Genomic DNA, 20,471 nt, shown 5'->3' with positions numbered 1-20,471 from the left:
TCAGAGAGGGGTTTCTTCGGAGCAACGGAAGTGAGTCACATCATCATCATCATGGCTCAGCTATCACTGCATGCAGGGAGAAGTCATAGCCGTACAGACTCTTTATCCTGGGGACAGGGTGAAGGAAGTGCCTTCCCAGTCCAGCCCAGTTTCCACAAAGCCCAGCAAGGCTTTGTAGGAGGAGAGGTAGCTGCCTGGCAGCGTGTGAGCCTGGCTGTGCTGTACGTCCATATCGTCAGTGGATCTGCACCACTGTATTAGGGAAGTCTTTGACACCCCCTATTCCCTCTCTGTACTTCTTTTGGAGGCTTTTCCAGGGGTCAGCCTACACCCTTTAGCCCAGCTTGATCATACAACCTTCAACCTCCTGGGACCAACTACCTCTGGATGGGAAATTCGTTTGCCTTATCCGATTAGCCGCAACCGCCCAACCGTGCCTCTTGCACTGTGTGTCTGGGGAGCAGCAGGGTCTGCACCCACTGCCCCAGCTGTTTTGCAAGCATGGGGCACATCCAGCCCAGCGGACGGAGCCTCCCGGCCCCCCCTGTCCCGCTCCGGCTTGCTTTCAGAGCGCCGCACCACGCCGATGAATCATTTTCTCCCCGATACCGGTCTCTAATATGTCCTCTTTTTCCTGTTTCCGCGGTTGCAGCGGGCGTCCCCGGCCTCACACCCCGCGGCTCCGCTCCCCTGTCCTGCCGCCCCGCCCCGCCAGAGTGGCCGGCGGGAAGCGCGGGGCGGTGGACGCAGCAGGTACCCCCGGCCGCGGCTGTGGGTCCCCTCCACCGCCCCCCCCGCAGCCAGGGTGTCCGCCCCCGCCCGGCGCAGCGGGGCGGGGTGGCGCAGCGCGGTGCCAGGGCCCGGTCCCCGGCGGCGCAGCGCGGTGCCAGGCTCCGGCACCCTTCGCGTGTGCCTCGGCGCGGTGCAGCTGGGCTGGGAGGTGCTTCTCCGGCGCTGCGGCAGACAGGGGGTGGGAGGGGGGGCCTCCCTTGTGCAGCTCGCGCTAGCAGATACAGAAAGGGCTGTGCAGGGTTTGTCTTTTCGTTGTTGAGTCAGTGTCGGAGCTGCTTCCAGCTACGTCTCTCTTCCAAAGAGCTCCCAGGCAGCGGCTGGACGGAAGGGAACTTGAAGAAGACCCTCTTCTGTTGCCTTTGTGTTTGGTTTGGAGGCTGTTCCGTGGTACCTGCGGCAGTAGCTGTACGCCAACAGACGGTGACTTCAGGGCATCTCTCTGCTGTTAAGAAGGTGAGATCTTCTCTAGAGTTCTTTGCAGTGCAGGTCTGACATAGAATCATAGAATCAGCTAGGTTGAAAAAGAGCTCTACGATCATAAACCAACATTTAAGATCCAACCATTACCCCAGCACTGCCAAGACCACCACTAAACGATATGACGGAGGGCCTCACCTACAGGGAGTTCGAACACTTCCATTGACAGTGACTCCACCACTTCCCTGGGTAGCCTGTTTCAGTGCTCTCTCTGTGAATAAACTCTTCCTAATATCCAACCTAAACCTTTCCTGGTGCAGCTTGAGGCTGTTACCTCTTGTCTTGTTACTGGGGAGAAGAGGCTGATCCCCACCTCACTAGAACCTCCTTTCAGGTAGTTGTAGAGAGCAGTAAGGTTCTCTCTGCACCTTATGACTCCTTATAACCTGGTGCCTGAATCCAAAATGCTTATTAGATCCTGTTCATGGTGTGGACCCATGGACACCATGCTGGCAAGAGGTAGAAGGTGGAGTCTTCAGACAGTGCAGGAGATCCTTATGCTGGTACTGCCATAAAGCCACAAGGTCTGTTAGGGAGAGTTGTGACTGCTTTTTGCTCCGAATGATGGTTCCTTTGTACCAGGCAATATTAGCTTGGAAAAATAGGCTTTTTGGTGTTTCAGAAGCTTAGCTGAGTAGGCACCTTCATGAAGGGTTGTTCCTGGCATTTGCGATTGAATTCAGCAGGAAGATCCATGATGTCAGGGGAATAAACTAAAAGATGTTCGGTAGCTTTCCAAAAAGCATGAGCATTGTCAGCAGTTGTCTAAAAAGCTAATGTCGGAACAGGAGGGGGCAGCAATAAACGTGATGAGGCTTAGCCAGTGCTGGGATGGGTAAGCCTTCTTTTAGTCATGAGGATGAGTCGTTTCGAAGAGCATGAGCTTGGGCAACCTCTCTGTGTGCTCCGCTGTATTAATCTCCATTCACCTGGTGTCACATAGCTGGCTGTCATGTCCAATTGTTTTGTGTCTGCGGTTGGATTGCCACTAACTTAACACTGCAACAATTTATTTGTATACATATATTGAATATACTTGTATTCAGATATGTTACTTTCTGAACTGAAATCTTTTATTGATCTTTAAACCATGTTTTTACTGAAGAAAAACAATGCAAGAGATTATTTATAGGTGTTTTCTGGAGTGTTGTATGAAGTGCTTTCTTTATACAAATGCCATGGGTGTCTGCAGCTCTGAGCAAAAGTGACACCTGCCATGTGCTTTTAAGCACTTGAAAAAGTGCCCAGAAATGTAGCAGAATTTCCATCCTTGCATATAATCAAAAGTCATCAGAATGTAGACCTGAGTAGTTGTCTGCAGCTTTGAAGATGGTCCCCTCTCAATAGAGGGAAGTTGGACTAAAGTTCTCCACAGATCCCTTCTAGCCTTGTTTTTCTGTTTTTCTCTTGCACTCTGCATTTCTCTTTGGAACCCAGCAGGTTACGTTGGCCACTGAGCAACCAAGTCTCTTTTGCAGGCATCACAGAATTACTTTCTCTGGTGCATAATCCATCAAATGAGGTCTATTGGATGGAGACTGAACACATGTGGGCTTTTTAACAACAATTCTCAACTGACACAAAGGATTTATAGGGGTGCAGCATAAGGCTGGATTCTTTTCCAGACACAATGGTTTAAAATATTAGCTGAACATTTAGTGACAATGCCAGGATGCAATTACCTGAAATCTCCTGACGCAAGTATTTGCGCTGCCAGAGCTTGTTATCTTGCGGTGTTGTTTGCTGCAACTGTTAACATTGTTATCTGTGCTTTCAAATGCCCTTGTTATTGCTATTAATTTGGTATGCCCATAGACTATACTTATTTTTCACTCATGGGATTGTGGTAGTGCTTCTTGGCTGGTAGTCCAGGCTAATGTAGGAATGAAAAAGGGAGAAAAGAGGTATATAGAGGTCATCTGAGCTAAGGAAGGCAGACAGCAATGACCAAAAGTAGAAGTCTGAGACCTTGGTTGGGCAGTTTGAAAGCTAGGAAGTGTCTCTTGTTGTATGCCAGGCCTGAGTTTATTCTTCTTGTTTTGTTTGCTGCAGATTCTATAACGATTATGTGGACCTAAGTAGTTCGGTATCTGCTGTTACTTATTTACTCAGAGAATTTCCTGTTTCAATACAATTCTGAGTCTATTTCCTGAAAGAGATGAAAAAAGGACTGAAAAGTGGAGCTTGTTCCCTCACCACTCCAGGCAATTTAGTGGAGTCAAATCCAGACAGTAACAGCAGCAATGGAGCCTCAGCAAAAGAGAAAGGTGTGCTTTCCTCTTCTGGAGAACTGGAAAATGTACAGCTGAAACCCAGCAGAGATGTATCCAGAAAAAAACTCTGTGGCTATTTAAATAAGCTGGGCATCAAGGGGCCGATCAAGACCTGGAAGTCTCGCTGGTTCTTTTACGATGAAAACAAGTGTAATTTATTATACTACAGAACTGCACAGGACATCAACCCTTTGGGATCTATTGATCTCTCCAGCGCCAGTTTTGACTGCAAGGTGGAAAATGGGGAAGGGATTTTTGAGATCAGAACACCAAGCAGAGTTTTTACTTTGAAGGTAAGGGGGAGCATCTTCTTGTGGGGCTATTAGGAAACATTCCCAGTCAGGACAGACACGTCTCTGCTAAGACAGGTTGAGTTTCACTTCAGTCCTCCCAGCCTGGAGTGTTACTATTTGGACCTAAATTACTTGCTTTGTTTTGGCAAAACTGGGGCTGCATTACCTATGGGATGCTGGTGTTTAACAAAATAGGAGTAAAAACTGAACTGGGTGCTGAGTTAAAATTGTTAAGGAGTCCTACAGTCCACGTATAATTTGCTAAACAGAAATGAGCTCCTCTGTCTGAAATGGTTACCCCAGCAGGGACTTTTGATAGGTTTTTATCTCTCTGAAAATTACTCTTAAGGAGCTCTGTGGGTGATTCCTGGCTGAAGTAGTTGTGACATTTCTGCTTAGCCTTGGAGCATAATGAATCAAAAAACAGTTAAAATTATATCAGCAGCCCACTGAGGTTCTGATACTAAAGCTGTGCTGAAGATTTTCTCTGTTCTCCCAAGTCAGTGTTAGGACCAAAGGATAATGCGTAGGCTTGACACAGCTGGCCTTTATTCTGCTGACTTGTGCAGTGAAGTGGTGGTCAGCCCTTCAGGATGCATCTCATGCTGATGGAGGTTACTTCCCTCCCTTTCCTGTTTTGTGTTAATTCAGGCAATCAGCAATCAGGCAATGATGTACTGGCTGCAGCAGCTACAAATGAGACGTTGGGAATTTTGCAATGCTCAAAGCAGATTTCCTGTGGGCAGCTCCCAGCTTGTGAATGAACCTCTGGCTGGCAGAACAAGTAGGTGTTGCGTATGTGAGCCTTTCTTCTGCTTTCAGCCTCCCCTGTGATGAATGGTGCTCCTCATCTGGAAGTGGGGAGAGGTTTTGGACAGGTTTGTAAAAGCAGGTGCCAGCTATCAATGCTTGGTCGATGTTTGGAACCTCTGGACTTATTCTGGGTGAACGTGAATGGGCTGTTTCCTAATCCACAGTGTGTGGCTGGAGATGCTCAGGTATCTTACAGTCATTAATTTCCTCTTGATTTTCCTCATGCATGTGAAATGTGCGCATTGGGGTATCCCCTTCCTCTTGTGAGGAGATTTACAGCAAGCAAATTTTTTTTAGTGGTGGTCAGATAAGATGTGCATTCCTAGCAGTGGGAGGACACAGTCCAGTGATCAGGGGAGGGCACAAGCCGGGTGTCCACCTGCTTAGTTATGATTAGGTACAGATTTTGTTTGAAACAAATAACCCCTCCTCCGTAGTAAATGTCTGCTATAAATGATTCTGGGTAACTTGGCATTTTGCTACAGCGAGCGATAATTTGGTAACAAATTGTGTTTGTGGAGTGTTGTCTGCACATTAAAAACACCAAACACTGGGGTGGAAAAGAGCAGCAACATCTCGCTTCCTTGTTCCTTTAGGTGGTTAAACTTTGATTGCTTAGAGTTTGTCATTCTCATATACAAATGGTTGAGTGACTTCATTATCCTTAAATAGATGACTGTATGTGGAACCTTCTGTAATTTGACTGAAAACTATAGAAACATGCTCTGCTGTCCTTTTTTCCCCTGGCCTGTTGAACACGGAATGTAGACCTGTAGTGAAATGTGACTCTCAAGCTACCTGGAGGAGCCAAAGTCCAATGGAATTCTGTCTTCCTCACTTGTTTTTGTGTCCTGGTTTGTTTTTACGTAGGTGGTGTTGACAGTGAAGACTTTCTGCCTCTGGTGAAAACGCCAACAGAAGCAGTGGGTTTAAAGGCAGCATCTTTGCCTGCACCCCAAACATCTACCGCTTTGCAGAACATTTCCCTTAAACACCCTTGGACAGAGATACAGTAAGTGTGTGAAGAGAGCTGCAGGTGGTTGACATGCTAGCCTGCCATTTTGTGCCTTCCTTGTCTGTCATGTGTTTTGTGAAATGGGAGTCTTGCCTAGGTAGAAGAACCATGAAGTAGCTTTTTGAAGGATATTTCACGTGAAAGTAGAATTCCTGCTAGAGGGTTTTTCCCATCACCCTGTTCCAGTGCCTTTCATGTTCTCTAGCTCTCTTAGCAAAGATCCTAGTGGCAGCTATAGGGTTTGGTTAAGCTTTCTTCAGTGTAGGCAGCAGTTCATGTGCCTGCTGTAATGCATGTGCACATCACTTTTGAGGGACACCAGGCAGCTTGTGCCTACACTTTGTAGGCTGGTGATAGAAGCCCATTAGCACTTTCCAGTAGTTTCAAAGAACCTTGAAAGGAAAGTTTCATTGAATGAGTACGAACTGCAGACTACAGGGAATGTTTATGTATAAGGCTCAATCACACAGGGAAAGATCTCCAGCTGATTTACATTGCTGTGCTAGTACTGATTTTGTGGCGTCTTTTTGATTTACGCCAGTTATAACCTCACTCCCCTTAGATCCACCAATGCCATGAGCAGTTCATTTTCCTAGCCCATGAAGGAGATAGGTTTTGGGAGGAGAGGTGGGATACGAGGAGAGGTAAGGCACTGAATAGTCTGAATATGCACTGACTGTGGTGATCTTGATTTCTCCTGTTCACAGGGCTGTCTTGATCTCTTCTTATTTCAGAAACACTGTCTACAATATCTGTGGCTCGAAGCAGCTGTGGGGGAGCAATGGGAATGTTTTTACCTTCAGTGAATTCCAGGAGCATCCTGAGAACCCGGATGAGGAGCAAGAGGCAGAAGTGGAGGCAGGGTGTGCAGGTGCTTGTTACTGAGCTGCATGAGCTGATCTGAGTACAGTGGCTTTTAGCGGAGGATCAGACTTAGCAAGACAGGGGTGTCAAGCTGTCATGGGATATGAAAACTCTCACATTATCTTAGGTCCCTTCATGTGTTCTTGGCACATGAGTGACTCTTCTAGCTTTGCTTCAGGCTGTATCTATCTCTTACCTCTGGAACCTTCTGCAGAGGCAAAAGTACCATCCGTGGTGCAAGCCCATGCTGTTATTTCTTCAAGGTAAATGTTAATTTGCTGCATGGTTGCAGGCTAAGTTCAGCAGCTCCACTACATGCTTGGGAATTTACTTCTCTGTGATGGTAACTTGCATTTGCTGTGTGCAGGATAGATGGTTGTGGGGGGCAAGATGGGTTAACAGGTACCTGTTACCTGTAAAACAGTACAGCTTTTCTTATTCTGGGGGTATCTGTGGCTGTTCCCTACTGTCTGTGCTTCAACCCTGTGGATCCCAGCAGGTCAGTTTTCCTGTGTGTCAGTCTTTGCTCAGCTGTTGTGAGTCTCCCCATAGTAAGTCTCAGGAGTCCATAGCAGCAATGCAATTCCATGTAAATTAATCTTATTTCCCTTCAGTTAAGGGGGGGACCCTAGAGGATGGAAGAATGGACTCTAGGCTGAACTGGGTTAGGAAAGCCAGGTGGATGAATAGTGGCTTCCCAGGCTTGCCTGAAGAACTGTCCAGGGAGAGGAACCCAATGGATAAAGTGAGTGTCCTACAGCAACAGACTCTGACACTCACAGAGGAAGTCAAGTCACAGAAGGTGAGTGTGGTGAAGAGTCTGCTGTTTCTAAGGGCAGGGCCCTGAGACTGGTCAGAGGGACTGCTTTACACCTTGGTGTTATGCTGAGAAGTGCTCAGCTGACACTCACTGGGGACCAGTTGAAGCTGCTTGTGGTGTCCCTTTGTATGTGCTAGATTTTGCCCAGCACAAGGGAGAATGGGCTGTCCTTAAGCCATTGCTAGGAAGTGCAGCTAGCAGATGGGCTGGAAAAGGGAGACGAAACAAATCCAGCTGTGCTCTGCAGGTGTCTTGCTCATGCATCTCTATTGGTCAGTGAATGATAGAAGTATGGTCCTGAATAGGTACTGGCAGGAGCTGTCAGGTTGAGTCATGCTATTAACAGCAGGTCTTTCTTTTTGAACAGTGATCCACCATTAGTAAGTGATTTGACTGTAGAAGTCAGCACGTGGGTCACGGAAAGAGCTTTCTCTCCTGAATGGTCATGTTCTTCACAAGCATGGAGCAATACCAGGCTCTGCACTAATGATGCTGGTAGCATTTCTAGCAGAAAAGGCAGGAGGGCCAGGTCCCATGATGGGGAATCAGTTGCATCCTTGATTGGATTCCTTAAATGGCTGAGATTCAGGCTAAGCCTGAATGAGCAGCATGTTGCCAGGGCAGGCTTTGGTGCCTTTGTGTGGGATGGAGTGAGTGAGGGCTCTGGCAGAGGGAAGGTTAAAATGGATAGCACAGTTCCTTCTGGTAGCACAGATAGATGTAGTCTAAATGATTTCCCTCCCTCCTATTGTACCACACTGCTGACCAGATCTCCAGCTTCTCTGGTCTCTGCTGGACCTCCCAAGAATGATGACTGTAGGAAAGCCAGAATTCAGAGAGTGTGAGTAGCAGCTTGTCCTTTAGCAATTCACCTAAAGTCAAGTCATCTGTGTCCTGCTTGCGGAGACCTTTCAGGCCGTCTCTGAGAGAGGAGCTCCTCTACAGAAGAGGCACTGTGATTTCAAAATTGCATCATGCAGTTTTGCTTCTGAAGGAGTGGATTTCAAGATCCTGAGGACCTTTTGTTGTTTGCTTATTACTGACTGGATCTGTGCTCTCTGTGCTGCCGTTGCCCTGGGCAGCACTGTGATGTGATGTCTTTGTGTTCCTTTTCCAGGAGCTGGTTAAACTTCTTCACAAAGCTCTGGAGGCAGCCCAGCAGGAGAAACGAGTATCTAGCATGTATCTCACTGCCGCAGAAGACAAGGACAGGCTGGAGCTGGTACGCCACAAAGTGAGACAAATCGCAGATCTCACCAGTAGACTGGAAGCTCTTGAGCAAGAAAAGAAGGAACTGGAGCAGATACTGACTCTGAGAGACAGACATATCCAGGAACTCAAGGAGCACGTGCAGCTGCTGATGGAGAAGAACCATGCCAAACAGGAAGTCATCATGGCCTTGACAGAGCAGATGGCCCGAGAGCAATCTGACCCCCTGCAAAAAGCCAACACTATCACTGTGGAGACCTTGTACAAGCAGCAGGAGGAGATTGAGCACCTGAAGGTGTGTGAGATGACATGGGTCGTTTGCGAGGTCCCATTTCTCAAAGTATCACAGTATCACAGTATGTTAGAGATTGGAAGGGACCTCAAAAGATCATCTAGTCCAATCCCCCTGCCGGAGCAGGAACACCTAGATGAGGTTACACAGGAATGTGTCCAGGCGGGTTTTGAATGTCTCCAGAGAAGGAGACTCCACAACCCCCCTGGGCAGCCTGTTCCGGTGTTCCGTCACCCTCACTGAGAAGAAGTTTCTTCTCAAGTTTAAGTGGAACCTCTTGTGTTCCAGTTTGTACCCATTACCCCTTGTCCTATCATTGTTTGCTACTGAGAAGAGCCTGGCTCCATCCTCGTGACACACCCCCTTTATATATTTATATACACTAATGAGGTCACCCCGCAGTCTCCTCTGTGCCCTTTTGTTCAGTGGGAGGGTGTTCCTTGTGGGAAGCACAGAATACACTTCTGCTAGTTGCTCATCTGTCTCCAAACCAGAGGCAGGCTGGAGGGGGTTCACTTGATACCAACGGTGTGCTCAAAAGCATCTGGGTTAGTTTCAGCTTCAGCTCAGAGCCTGTTTTGTTTGACTTCATGTCACCATTCAGTGCCTGCCTCTTTCTTTGCCCTTCTTTTGTGTAACAGCTTCAGCCTCGCTGCCTTCATTAGGTTTGTTACTCTTGTCTTTCTTTCTTGTGAAGAGTTTCCCAATACATCCTGGCTCTTTCAAGTCCAGCCTATTGTGTGTCACTATATGCACAGTTACAATGACCAGTTAGCTGGGGGGTGGAGAACTGCCAAAAGAGCTACTTACCACATTGTGGGGGTGTTCATTTTTGCTGCCAGCTATGGGTCTGAGATTTGTGTCAGATAGGTTTTGGTTTGTTTTTGGTTTGGTTTGGTTTTGTTGTTTGGTTTTTTGTTTTATAGAACAAAACACATATATTCTTTATCTTGCTTAAGGTGCTTCTCTAGCTTTATATCACTTAGATGTCTCTGTGTTTTCTAACCATGTACATACAGTGCACTTAGTGTCTTCAAGTATTTCCTGGTCTATGCATGACATTTCTATTTAGTGTTGTGCCTTGACTTCCTTTGTAGGCAATATTTGTCTTGGGGAGTCATGTCTTCTCCCCAGAATACAAAATTATTGAGATACTTTCTTGTTCTTAACACAATCCACATCTGGAGTCTCTGAAGTAGGAAGAGATTCCAAGCCCCTCAAGAACTCTCCTTGTGTGACTGTTTTACTTTGTGACAGGATGATATTGAAGCATACAAAACCCAGAACCAGTTTCTCAATTCAGAGATCCACCAGGTTACTCGACTCTGGACAAATGTTGCTGAGAATGAAAAAGCCCTTCTGATGAAGGTAAGGCAAAGTGACATTTTCCCTTGGTGACAGCTGTTACTAATTTCTTTCCAAAGCCATCACTGTAATGGATTTTGGTCCAAAACACACCAGGAATAAGCTTTTTTCTCAATGTGGATTTTTAGTGTGACTTTTTTTTTTTCTTTCCCCAGTTTGTGTTCTTCCCAAATTAGACATGATCATGTTCATTCTTCAATAAAATACTTCTAAAGCTCAGTCTTAAGGATGTTGAAACTTAACCCAGGTTTCTGCATTTTGGCTATGCTTTTAGATACAAATAAGAAAGCAATACTGTGTAGGGAATCAGAAATTTTTCCTGAGAACTGGCAGACTGTCTGAGTCCTGGCTCCATCTAGTCTTGGTATCTCTACCAGGTTTGGCACTACTAGGTGGTAGTGCTTTCAGGTCCTGCAGCTGGATCAGGGTTCTTACATTTTCTTAAGCTCTGTTTTTATTTCTAGCCTTGTAAGTGTGCATAGCTTGGTTACTCTGAGACTTGTCTAATGCTACCTTCTGGTTCTGAACCGCTGCCCAGGCTGGTGATGTATTCCGGCATTTGTTCTGTTGATTCTCCCTGTGTTTTACTTCCCTGGGTTTTACGGAATGTCTCCAAGTCTTCGATTCTGGAGCAGGGCAAAAACCTGCTTCTGAAGTTGTTGTTGTTGCTATTATTATTATTACTACTATTACTACCATTTTTATATGCTTACTTTCTTGTCCTTTGAAACCCTGCCTACCTCCTAACAGTCCCCTTCTCTGATCCTAAAACCACCATAACTGTCAGAGGGGAAGTAATCAGACCAACATAGTGAATGTGATGCAAAATGCTGATTAAAGTGGTAGTATAAGAGTATCCCATTCTCTTTTCTGTCCTCTCTATATGAGCCTAACTTTCTCTATAGTTTCTGTTTTGTTTTTGTTTTCAACTGCTGCTTCCCACTGAGCAGGAGTCTTCATTGAGCTACCTGTGAGACACTGGGTGAGTCTTGTCACCTGTGTGGCCTCAGTTCCCCACTTGTGGAGTGTGGGTAACAGTCCTCATTCCTTTTGTTGCTTTGTGTGCCAGGAGTATGGTGGTGGCAGGGACTCTCCTGCTGTTGTTTGAACTCAGCTGGGCTTCCTGTGCTAGGGAAATGTTGTGTAGCAGTGCCATGGGACCTGGGGTTGATGGGGGGCATGTGGTCACTTTGATAGTGATGCTACCAAGTATCCTGAAAATTGTACAGCCATAGCTCACTCTCAGGAGTGGTGTGTATTTTTTTCAGGGTACAGCTCAATGTGGGGTAGATAACTTGTCTGAGGAGCAGGGAAAAAGACTGCAGAGAACTCAGCTGCCATGGTGGCTCTTGGGTTGTGTCCTGAGCTGAGCTGGCTGGGATATGGCTATCAACTGATAGCCATAGCTATCAGTGCACCTAGCTAAAGCAGGGGATGCTGCAGTAGCTCTTGCACTTGATAAGCAACATCTGCTCATGCTAGCTACTGCAGCTTGTGCTTGTTCATAGACCATGGTGATCATTCATGGCTGTGGTTCCACTGACTGTAGAAAACTGCTGGATGTGTTTCCTTCAGCTTTGCTGTTCAGGAGTCTTCACTTTATTTGCAGAGCAGGACAATATAGAACAGTGGCAATGCAGGAAGAACTATGAATGAGCCAGCTCATTTGCTCTTTTTTCTCCATCAGTGTGCCTACCTGCAAGCACGAAACTGCCAGATGGAGAGCAAGTACTTGACAGTGTTGCGGAAGCTGCAGGAGGCTGTGCCTGGCCTGCCCAGCTCCCATGCTGAGTTGGTGAGGAACCTCATCCAGGAAGCGCTCCAGTGGGATGTGAAGGAAAAAGCAGAAGAAGGTTTTAACCTGAACCCTGTAAGGTGAGGGACAAGAGCATGGCAATATTCACACCCTTGTAGGAGGTTGTGGAGGGGAGTGTACAGGCAAATAAGAGCTGGGGACATTTCTGTAGGAGGGACTTGGAGCCATGACTCAGGAGTGGAGGCTGAGAAGGCTGGTTTCGTTTGGTGGTGTGGAGACCACAAGTGTCTGATGGAAGCATATCACTGTAGGAAGGAAAAGTTGAAAATGATACAGCTAAACTTTTCTTGGCAGTGGAAGACAGTATAGCAAGTGATAACAGCAATGGCGTGCCTGGGACATAAACACCGTACATGAGGGTGATCTTCTTCTGTAGGAGAGGAGGTCATCTGGGAAGTGCGGATCTCAGTCTTTTAGGGTTTTCTAGTTCCACCTATACAAAGCTACTGTCACGGTGTTTAGTTCTTGGGACAATCCTGCAGTGAAGGGGGACTGGACTGGAGACCTCCAGAGAGCCATGCCACCAGTGCTGCTGGGGTCCTTGCATTTGTGTTCACGCTTTCCTGCCCATTTAGTGCCCCAGTTCTGTAGCAGTTTCTGTGTCATCTGGCTGGTCAGACTCACAGGTTCTCCAGGTAGTTTTGGAGATAAGATCACCAAGGCCAGGCTTCCTGTCTGTCAAGAATATAATGCTGTCTTACGAGTATCCCAGCCTGTGGAGTGATGATGATCACCCTCAATGATGTGTACTTTCAGTGCTCCTGGTGTTTTTCAGTCACTAGGAGATTTGCATTGTGTAGAGGGAGACATCAGAAGGGACTGTGGATCTCTTCTTCAGTTTCATGCTCCAAAGCCTTTGCAGTCCTTTCCTACAGAACTGTCTGTGCACTTGAATGTGGTAAGGAGAAAGTACACAGGTAGAGCTAGATAATCCCTTAGGGGCAAGGGAGCAGGTGAGGTGAGAGAGGTCTGATGAGATTGGGCTGTAAATGACAAAGTTACAGAAGTTTGTGTGTGTATGCTTTTGCTGCAGGCTCTCATTTGCCTTCACGGCTCTGAGACAGTAGGCATGGCAGGCTCTCACATGCGGCTGTCAGAGAAGTGAAGGAGCACCTGTGCTCCAGCATGGGTGACAGGAACCTGGCAGCAGGCTGCAGCTGGCAGGGCCCCAAGCAGTAAGTGGTCCTTGATGCAGGTACCAGCACTGTCCTTTGAACTAATCTCTGCCTTGTGTCCCTCCAGTGAGTATGATGAGTACGGGTTTATGACTGTACCTGAGTATGAAGTTGAGGACTGGAAACTTCTGGCCAAAATCCAAGCCCTGGAGATAAAGTCCAACAACCTGCGGAGCCAGGGAGTAGTAGAGAAGCCCCTCCGTGACAGGTGGAACAGCATTGGAGAGCTAAGCCCCTCTGCAGAGCTGAAGAGCCTGATTCGAAGTGGCATTCCAGTGGAGCATCGTCAGCGGGTCTGGAGGTGGATTGTCAGCCGACACTGCGGCCATCAGCCTGACCACTACCAGCGGCTGCTACGGCAGAGCAAGAGTACCGAGCACCCTGCCTGCCGGCAGATTGAGCTTGATCTGCCCCGCACACTGACTAACAACAAACATTTTTCCTCTCCCACCTCCCAGCTCATCCCCAAGCTCCGGAGGGTGTTGCTGGCATTCTCCTGGCACAATCCTGCCATTGGATACTGCCAGGGACTGAACAGGTGAGGAGCCAGGTATGCTGCTTCTTCACTGAGAAGGTGTAAACATGTATTCCAGGGTGTGATTCAAGCAACTCCAGGCTCCTGCCTCTGCAGAGTTCTGTGCTGGCTGCAGAGTTCTGCATTTGGTGTGTTTTTTTTTCACCCAGTGTTGTTTCTGGAATTAAGGAATCAGCAGGATGCACTTGTTCGGCATCTCCATAGTTACAGAATAGGAAGAAGCAGCCATAGGAGGTTGAGTGAGGCAGTCCCAGAATAACAGCATGAGGCTGAGGCTGAATTTCTAACTCTGAATCACCCCGGTGATTCCTATTGCTGAGAAGATTTGGAGGAAATGTTTGGAAGTTAGAGATGAGGGAGTTGCAGAAAATGACATGGGGAGAGTCTGAGGAAACAGGGGTTGTTCTGTCTGGACAAGGGAAGGTTCAGGGAATGTTAAAGTTTCATTTCTTAAAGAAGGCTGGAGCTGAAGAGATGAATTCCCACAAGAATGTGTGGGAAAGTGAACTGTGTCACTTAACATGGAGTTGTGTCACTTAATGTATCCATAAATGTGGAGTATCTCTGAGAGAGCTCTTTCCTGTATGGAAATAGCTAAAATGAGCACACTGGTAACTTCAGGAGATCTACAGAATATCCCATTAGCTGGCAAGTCTGGCTTTGTCACATCAGTTCTGTATTTGATGCTTCCTGCTTGCTGACAGAGGCATATGAGAAAGAAAACCATAGCCCCATGGTTCCTTCAGAAGCCTGCGGAACAGTTTGCTTGCCTCTATGACCAGCAGTCCTGCCACATTTGATGTTTGGGCACTCATAGAACTAAAGCCATACCAAGAGGAGTCTTGCATTCTGCATTTCCTGTGCTGGTGGTGTTGCAGTGCCTCACCATGTCTTGTCCATCACAGATTGGCAGCTGTTGCCCTACTGGTCCTGGAAGATGAGGAAAGTGCCTTCTGGTGCCTAGTCCATATTGTGGAGAACCTAATGCCAGCAGACTACTACAGTGACACACTGATAACATCACAGGCAAGCTGGGCACACTTGCATCTTCTTGGTCTGTGACGTGGTGATTTAACAGTAAATGTTTAAAAGCTAGCAGTCAACTTCCATTGTGTTTGATTTGTCCATGGGAGAGTGAGCCCACCTTGCAATCCCTTTCATTGCAGAGGTGTTGTAGACTTGAGAGTACAAAGTTTTTACACACACAGGAGCAGCAAAATTGATCCCTAAGCACTAGGAAACTGGGCACCACTCCTAAGTAATTACATGAAGGTGAGGTTAGTCAGAAGGAAGGTGCCTGTTAATTACACAGTTACTTATTTTAAGAAGGGCCTAAGTGTGAACCAAGTATGAAGAAAGTCCCATTCTGCAGCTCTTCAGAGATTTCTTTGGAACCTGCACCCTATCTTTGGAGTGCCATGTGCAAGTAGAAGATTTTTATATTTGCTGTACTTACCTCAGTACATGATCAAATACAGCATTAGTTCGGACTTTGGGGTTCCCTGCAGATGAGAAAGCGCTCTGGCCATTTGATATAAAATGTTGTTCTATGAGTAACCGTGTAATTCAGCTGGATGCTTATGACATGTTTTCTTTTTTTTGTCAACTTTAGGTAGATCAGAGAGTCTTCAGAGACTTCCTGTCAGAGAAGCTGCCTCGCCTCATGGCTCATTTTGAGCATTATCGGATTGATGTCTCACTTATCACTTTCAACTGGTTTCTTGTGGCCTTTGTGGACAGCCTAGTCAGCGACATCCTCCTGCGAGTGTGGGACGCCTTCTTGTATGAGGGAACTAAGGTGAAACTCTCAGTCTAGGTCTACCTCCTATCTGCACCACCTCTGTGACATGATGGCGGGGCAATGGACATACGCATTTCAAAGAGATGGAGGGTTGAATCTTTTGTCCTATCCTGACTGTTTGGTGAGATGCCTTGATGCCTCCCAGCCTCTGTGTTGTCTGTTTACTTGCTTCTGGTAGGCAGAGCTAGTTCGTGAGGCTGTGCGTAGGATCCTTGGCACTTTTGAGCAGGTAGTCCTGCCATGAAACAGCTCTCTGACGGGCCATGGTGTCTTCTGCTCTGTGACCTGGACAAAGCTGAGAGTATGACAGATAAAGAAGAAGGAACATGGGTAGAGAGTTAGTACCTAAAGAAATTAGAGTAGCATTGCCCCTGTGCTTAGTGAGAACTGGAGAATCCTTGTGGAATCCCTGTGGTGTTCTATCTTTTCGGAGGATCTGATATGCTCTGGGGTTGTAAATTACCTTACAGAGGGTAAGGGATTGGCTTTGTGCTTCTTTAGGCCTGCCCTAACGTAGCTTATTGGGAGAAGCCTAGTGTCCGGCCTATACTGCAGTAATATGTGCCCCACCCCAAGTTTTATACAAGGAGGGCCTGGTCTTCAACTGCCTAAGATTGACAACTCAAATACCTTTCAACCCTCCAGGTCATTTTCCGCTATGCTCTTGCGATTTTTAAATACAATGAGGAGGAAATCCTGAGAATTCATGACAGTGTGGAGATCTACCAGTACCTACGCTTTTTCACTAGAATGATCGTGGATGGCAGGTAGGACCGTGGGTTTTAGATAAGCTTCCATCCTGTGTTTGTACTTGCTTGCCTGTTAGGTCAGACTAAATGGAGTTCTGACCCGTCTTTTAGGAGAGGTGTATGTTCATTGGCAGGTCCACAGGACATGTATGAGTTTGTCTCTTTTTGACTTCCACTTCATGGTGTTACTTAAAACTCTTTTTGGCTCAGGCAAAGGCTACTGCAGCAGAGCAGGCCCCCAAGTCTGGGCCAGCCTCCTTTTTGCAGAAGCTGAAACTTGTGCTGCCACTTGCTGGGTTTCTTTCAGCTGTAGTTGAGGTATTTGGGAACACAGCACCACTCACAACCTTTCATGGCACTGTGTGTCTGAGAGGAAGATTTCTGTGATCAGAAGAGCTAGGTGTTGGGAATATTCCTCCCTGAGGGGCCATCAGAATTGACATCTGATCCCCCATATCCTGACTGGTGGCTGCACACTGGTACCTTAAAAGGTGGTGTAGTGCAAGGCTGTTTAAAGTGTTGCTTGGGTTGGTATTTGTGTGGGGAGTTGCCTGTGATTCCTTTAAGACTTTGTTGCTTGGTGACTTTTGAGCTCAGAGAGCTGAAATCTGAGGCTCTGTGCTTTGCCTTCCCCAGGATACACTTGGCATATCTGTTACCATCTGTCACCAGTCAGTAAATCGGTTCACCTGGCCTGTCTTTTCCATTGTAGGAAGCTGATGAACATTGCCTTCAATGACTTAAATCCCTTCCCCATGAAACTGCTGAAGAACCGCCGGTCGATGCACAGGGAAGAGCTGGAGGCAGAGCTGTGTGAACTGGAACAGATCAAGGCAGCCTATGTAAAAGAGAGGGCAGAGCAGGGGCCTCAGGACCTGAAGGAGGTTGTTAGTGAAGAGGAAGAAGAGATTTAACAAAAAGATTTCCTCATCACTTCCCTCTCACCTTGCAGTCTTCAGTAGCAACTGTCTGTAAGAGATGAAGCAGAAGCGGAAAGGTGGTCACAGCAGGAGTTCATCTGTCTCAGGAAGCAAGGCTGTAAGTATATAGGACCACTTGGGGGACCGTATAGGACAGAGCTTTGTAATGGACTGGAAGGTGTCAAAGGCATTTTACTCTCTTTTGAACTTTTCCTCATTCAGCCTGCCCTGTCTTGTGCAGTTCAGGATTACAGCTGATGGTCCATAGGAAATACCAGTTGTGCTACCATGACAGAAGTTGAGATGGTACTAAAGACCCAGCCAGGCAGGGGTTTTCTACCTTTTCTGATGGAGGCTTGAAAAATATCCTTATGTACAAGTAAAGTTACCAGAAATAATGAACTGAGAGCACTCCCTCATTGGTACCTAAAGCTGCTGAATTGGTCAGGAAAGAAACCTGCTCTATGAAGGCATGGTGCCTTCAGTGGATAGCCTGCCAGGAGAGCATTGTGTTTAACATTGCAGTTCCTGAGTCTCCCGATGAGTGTTGGGCCTGAGAAAGTCCTGGGAGCTGGAGGGCATCTTCCCATGTGACTTGGGCTGGGACAGTTGAAATGTGTTGTGGGAGAGTGGAGTTGCATCTGGTTTATTTTGTTTCCTCTGGAACTCCATGGGAGCATAAGATGTGTCTGTCTGCCTGGCTGGGAAATGCTGGAAGGTACCTTTCCTCTTTGTTTAGCTCTGAGCAGAACCACCTATGGGTTGGCCTGACCCTGGCAGCACTGTGCCTTCCAGAGGTGGGTTTGCTCCATCGATAATCTTTCATCTCAGAGTGAAATCAGCCACAGCCTGGCTGCTGTCGGGGCTTACTTAGTGTTACAGAGAATTTGACTGCTGTAGACACCTGGGTCTTCCAATCACTTCACACTTGGCCAGGATAAGTGTGTGGCTGTCTTCCTTTGCCTCACAGTTTTGCTCTTCCTGTGCTGGGTTTCTGCATTGCCATTCCTGTGACTCCCATTCATAATGGGAAGGAGGAGGTAATTTCTGTAGGAGTTTCCACTATTGAAGGAATAGGGAATATGGCCCTCTGCTGGTGAACCTACAAACCACTTGGGCTAGGTCAGAGAAGATGGCTTGATATTCTTTAGAAAAAGCATTAATTTGCCCTGAACCAAGGAGCTGGCCTTATGGGTCTGGCACATGGAGGTGCTCTCCCTGCCTACTTCTGGGAATGGGGTCTGACTCTCCCCTGCCTCCCAGGATCAGCCATCACCTGGACTGTGCAGCTCAATCCGTCACAGATCCAGGATAGGTCATGTGCTTTAGATAAATACAACTTATTTTCCCTAATACAGTGCCAGAACTGCCCTGCTTTCTGCAGTGCTCTATTCCAGGTGTGCCTGCAATCCTGTCACTTTCAGCATCCAGTAGACCCTGCTGTAAGCGGAGCTTTGCTCTGTGTTTTCAGACTGACCTTGAACTGAAGCCCATTCAGTGGATGATGCCTCTTTTAAACCTCTTGTGGTATAAAGCCGTCAGTGCTTGCAGAGGAAGGGAAACATTCATAGCTCATACTGTTCTCAGCCAGATGGGCCATAGGCAGGATCACAGACTGTAGTGGAAACAGTACCAGTCTCTATTCACCTGAGACACGTGGTCCGCTTGGGCACACCTGCACAAATCAGACAGTTTCAAAGCATTTTAGAAGCCTGAGTTGGGAGAGAGCTGTGGAGGCCAACCACACAGCATGGAAGTAATCAAAGTGGATATTAGATTTTGGGAAGAGTGGCTGGATGGGTAAGAGTGACGTAGTTCCCTGTATGTCACTGACATCTGTACACATTGGAAATGTGGGACAAGAAGAAAATGTTACTGGGATCATACTACAGTATCTCTAATAAGAAAGCACTGGTCTGAAAATGATGCCACCTACCTAGAGAAGCTCAAAAGGCAGAAGATATTTCTTTACAGATGATATTGCTAATCTAATTTACTCATACTGCTGTTTGCATGGGTGCACGCAAATACAGATCTTTGCTACTGTTATGGACTTTTGGAAGGCATTATCTTTTAAATCAAGACTGTGGAAATTAGAAATATACTTAACTACTGTATTTTTCCTCAAACCTTTTGCAGTAGGTCAAAAATCTTTTCTTTCTGACACTATGTTTTTTAAAAAAGTCATTTGAAAACATATATTATTAGACCAAACCACAGGCTGATGTATGTCTACAGTATATAAACAAATATTGGTCTATGTGATATATAATGACCCCTTAAAAAATAAACTTTTCTGAAGAAGACAGAATTGAAATTGGAAGGGAAAGACATCTCAGTTTTGTTGGAAGTTTATCTTCTGTTGTGTGTTCACCAGCTCTTAGTTTTGTTCCACGTGTGTGTTTGCTGAAGGCCATTTCCTCTGGTCATTCTGCCAAGTCACTTGTGGTTGTTCTTTACTGAAATGTGGTGGATGCAGGAATATCTGTCAGGCCTGTGCAGACCTGCACATTGGAGCCAAGCTGGCATTCCTCGTTGTCCTTTCTTTCGGTTCCACAAACTTTAGGGCTACTGAAAAGCACTGAACTAATGTCACAAGGTGCCAGCGAGGCTCAGAGGTTAGCTTAGCCCTGCGCAAGTCCCTTGAGCCTCTGCAAGAGCTGCAGTATCCGTGCCAGGGGTGCTCCAAACTGAGGTTACCCCTGCATGAAGTGCACAAGGATGATTTCTGTGGTTGGAAAACAGTTTAACACAGTTGCACAACCCGGTAGCTCCCTCTGCCTGTGCTTATGCCTGTGCATAAAGTGGGTGCCTTTCCACCCCAGAGTCAGCCTTTGCTGAGCTTTGCTGTATGCATGACATTATTTGTAGATTAAGCCTTCTGTCTCTACATTAATCGAAACCTCTGGATACCAGCTCCAACCCTAAAAATTATGTTCTCGATTCCCTCCCTCCCCCCCATGTGCAACTAATCTATAGACTGCCTTGTTGCAAGCCTTTGGGGCCACCAAAGAAGACAGGCTCAAGGAGGGTGGCCAAACACAGAAAGCCACTGCTGGCTCAGTAAGTCCCTGAGCTGCAAACAGGTAGAAGCTGGGAGGCCTCCTTTCCTCAACCCTTTTTGGCTCTGGGTGATACTAGGCTGGAAGGATCTTGAGTCTTTATATGCTGAAGCCCTTGCATGCAAAAGTGCTAATGCACAGCAAAGACACTCGATCCAGCGCTGTATGCTGGCATGCTGCCCTTGAAAGAAGCATTGCCA

At 46.9% G+C, this 20,471-nt stretch overlaps 1 protein-coding gene across 1 annotated transcript; it reads left to right on the top strand.

Annotated features, from left to right (window-relative positions):
- The first annotated feature begins 1,107 nt into the window (after positions 1 to 1,107).
- On the top strand, positions 1,108 to 17,613 carry TBC1D2 (TBC1 domain family member 2). Its single transcript, XM_080637973.1, has 14 exons — positions 1,108 to 1,245; positions 3,322 to 3,835; positions 4,487 to 4,619; positions 5,519 to 5,660; positions 6,398 to 6,534; positions 7,142 to 7,329; positions 8,465 to 8,851; positions 10,106 to 10,216; positions 11,901 to 12,088; positions 13,272 to 13,742; positions 14,645 to 14,765; positions 15,352 to 15,537; positions 16,186 to 16,307; positions 17,002 to 17,613. The coding sequence occupies exons 2-14, from the start codon at positions 3,428 to 3,430 to the stop codon at positions 17,201 to 17,203; spliced, it is 2,796 nt and encodes a 931-aa protein (XP_080494099.1). The 5' UTR covers positions 1,108 to 1,245; positions 3,322 to 3,427; the 3' UTR covers positions 17,204 to 17,613.
- Positions 17,614 to 20,471: the final 2,858 nt, after the last annotated feature.

This window comes from Psittacula echo, assembly GCF_963264785.1.
Source record: "Psittacula echo genome assembly, chromosome: Z".
Taxonomy (NCBI): domain Eukaryota; kingdom Metazoa; phylum Chordata; class Aves; order Psittaciformes; family Psittacidae; genus Psittacula; species Psittacula echo.
This window is presented reverse-complemented; position numbering and strand designations above follow the sequence as displayed.

Excerpts from the sequence above, each read along its gene's own strand:
- TBC1D2 (XM_080637973.1), top strand. The coding sequence starts at position 3,428 with ATGAAAAAAGGACTGAAAAGTGGAGCTTGTTCCCTCACCACTCCAGGC. Across the intron at positions 5,661-6,397 it reads CACCCTTGGACAGAGATACA|AAACACTGTCTACAATATCT; the intron begins GTAAGTGTGTGA and ends TTCTTATTTCAG. Across the intron at positions 8,852-10,105 it reads AGGAGATTGAGCACCTGAAG|GATGATATTGAAGCATACAA; the intron begins GTGTGTGAGATG and ends ACTTTGTGACAG.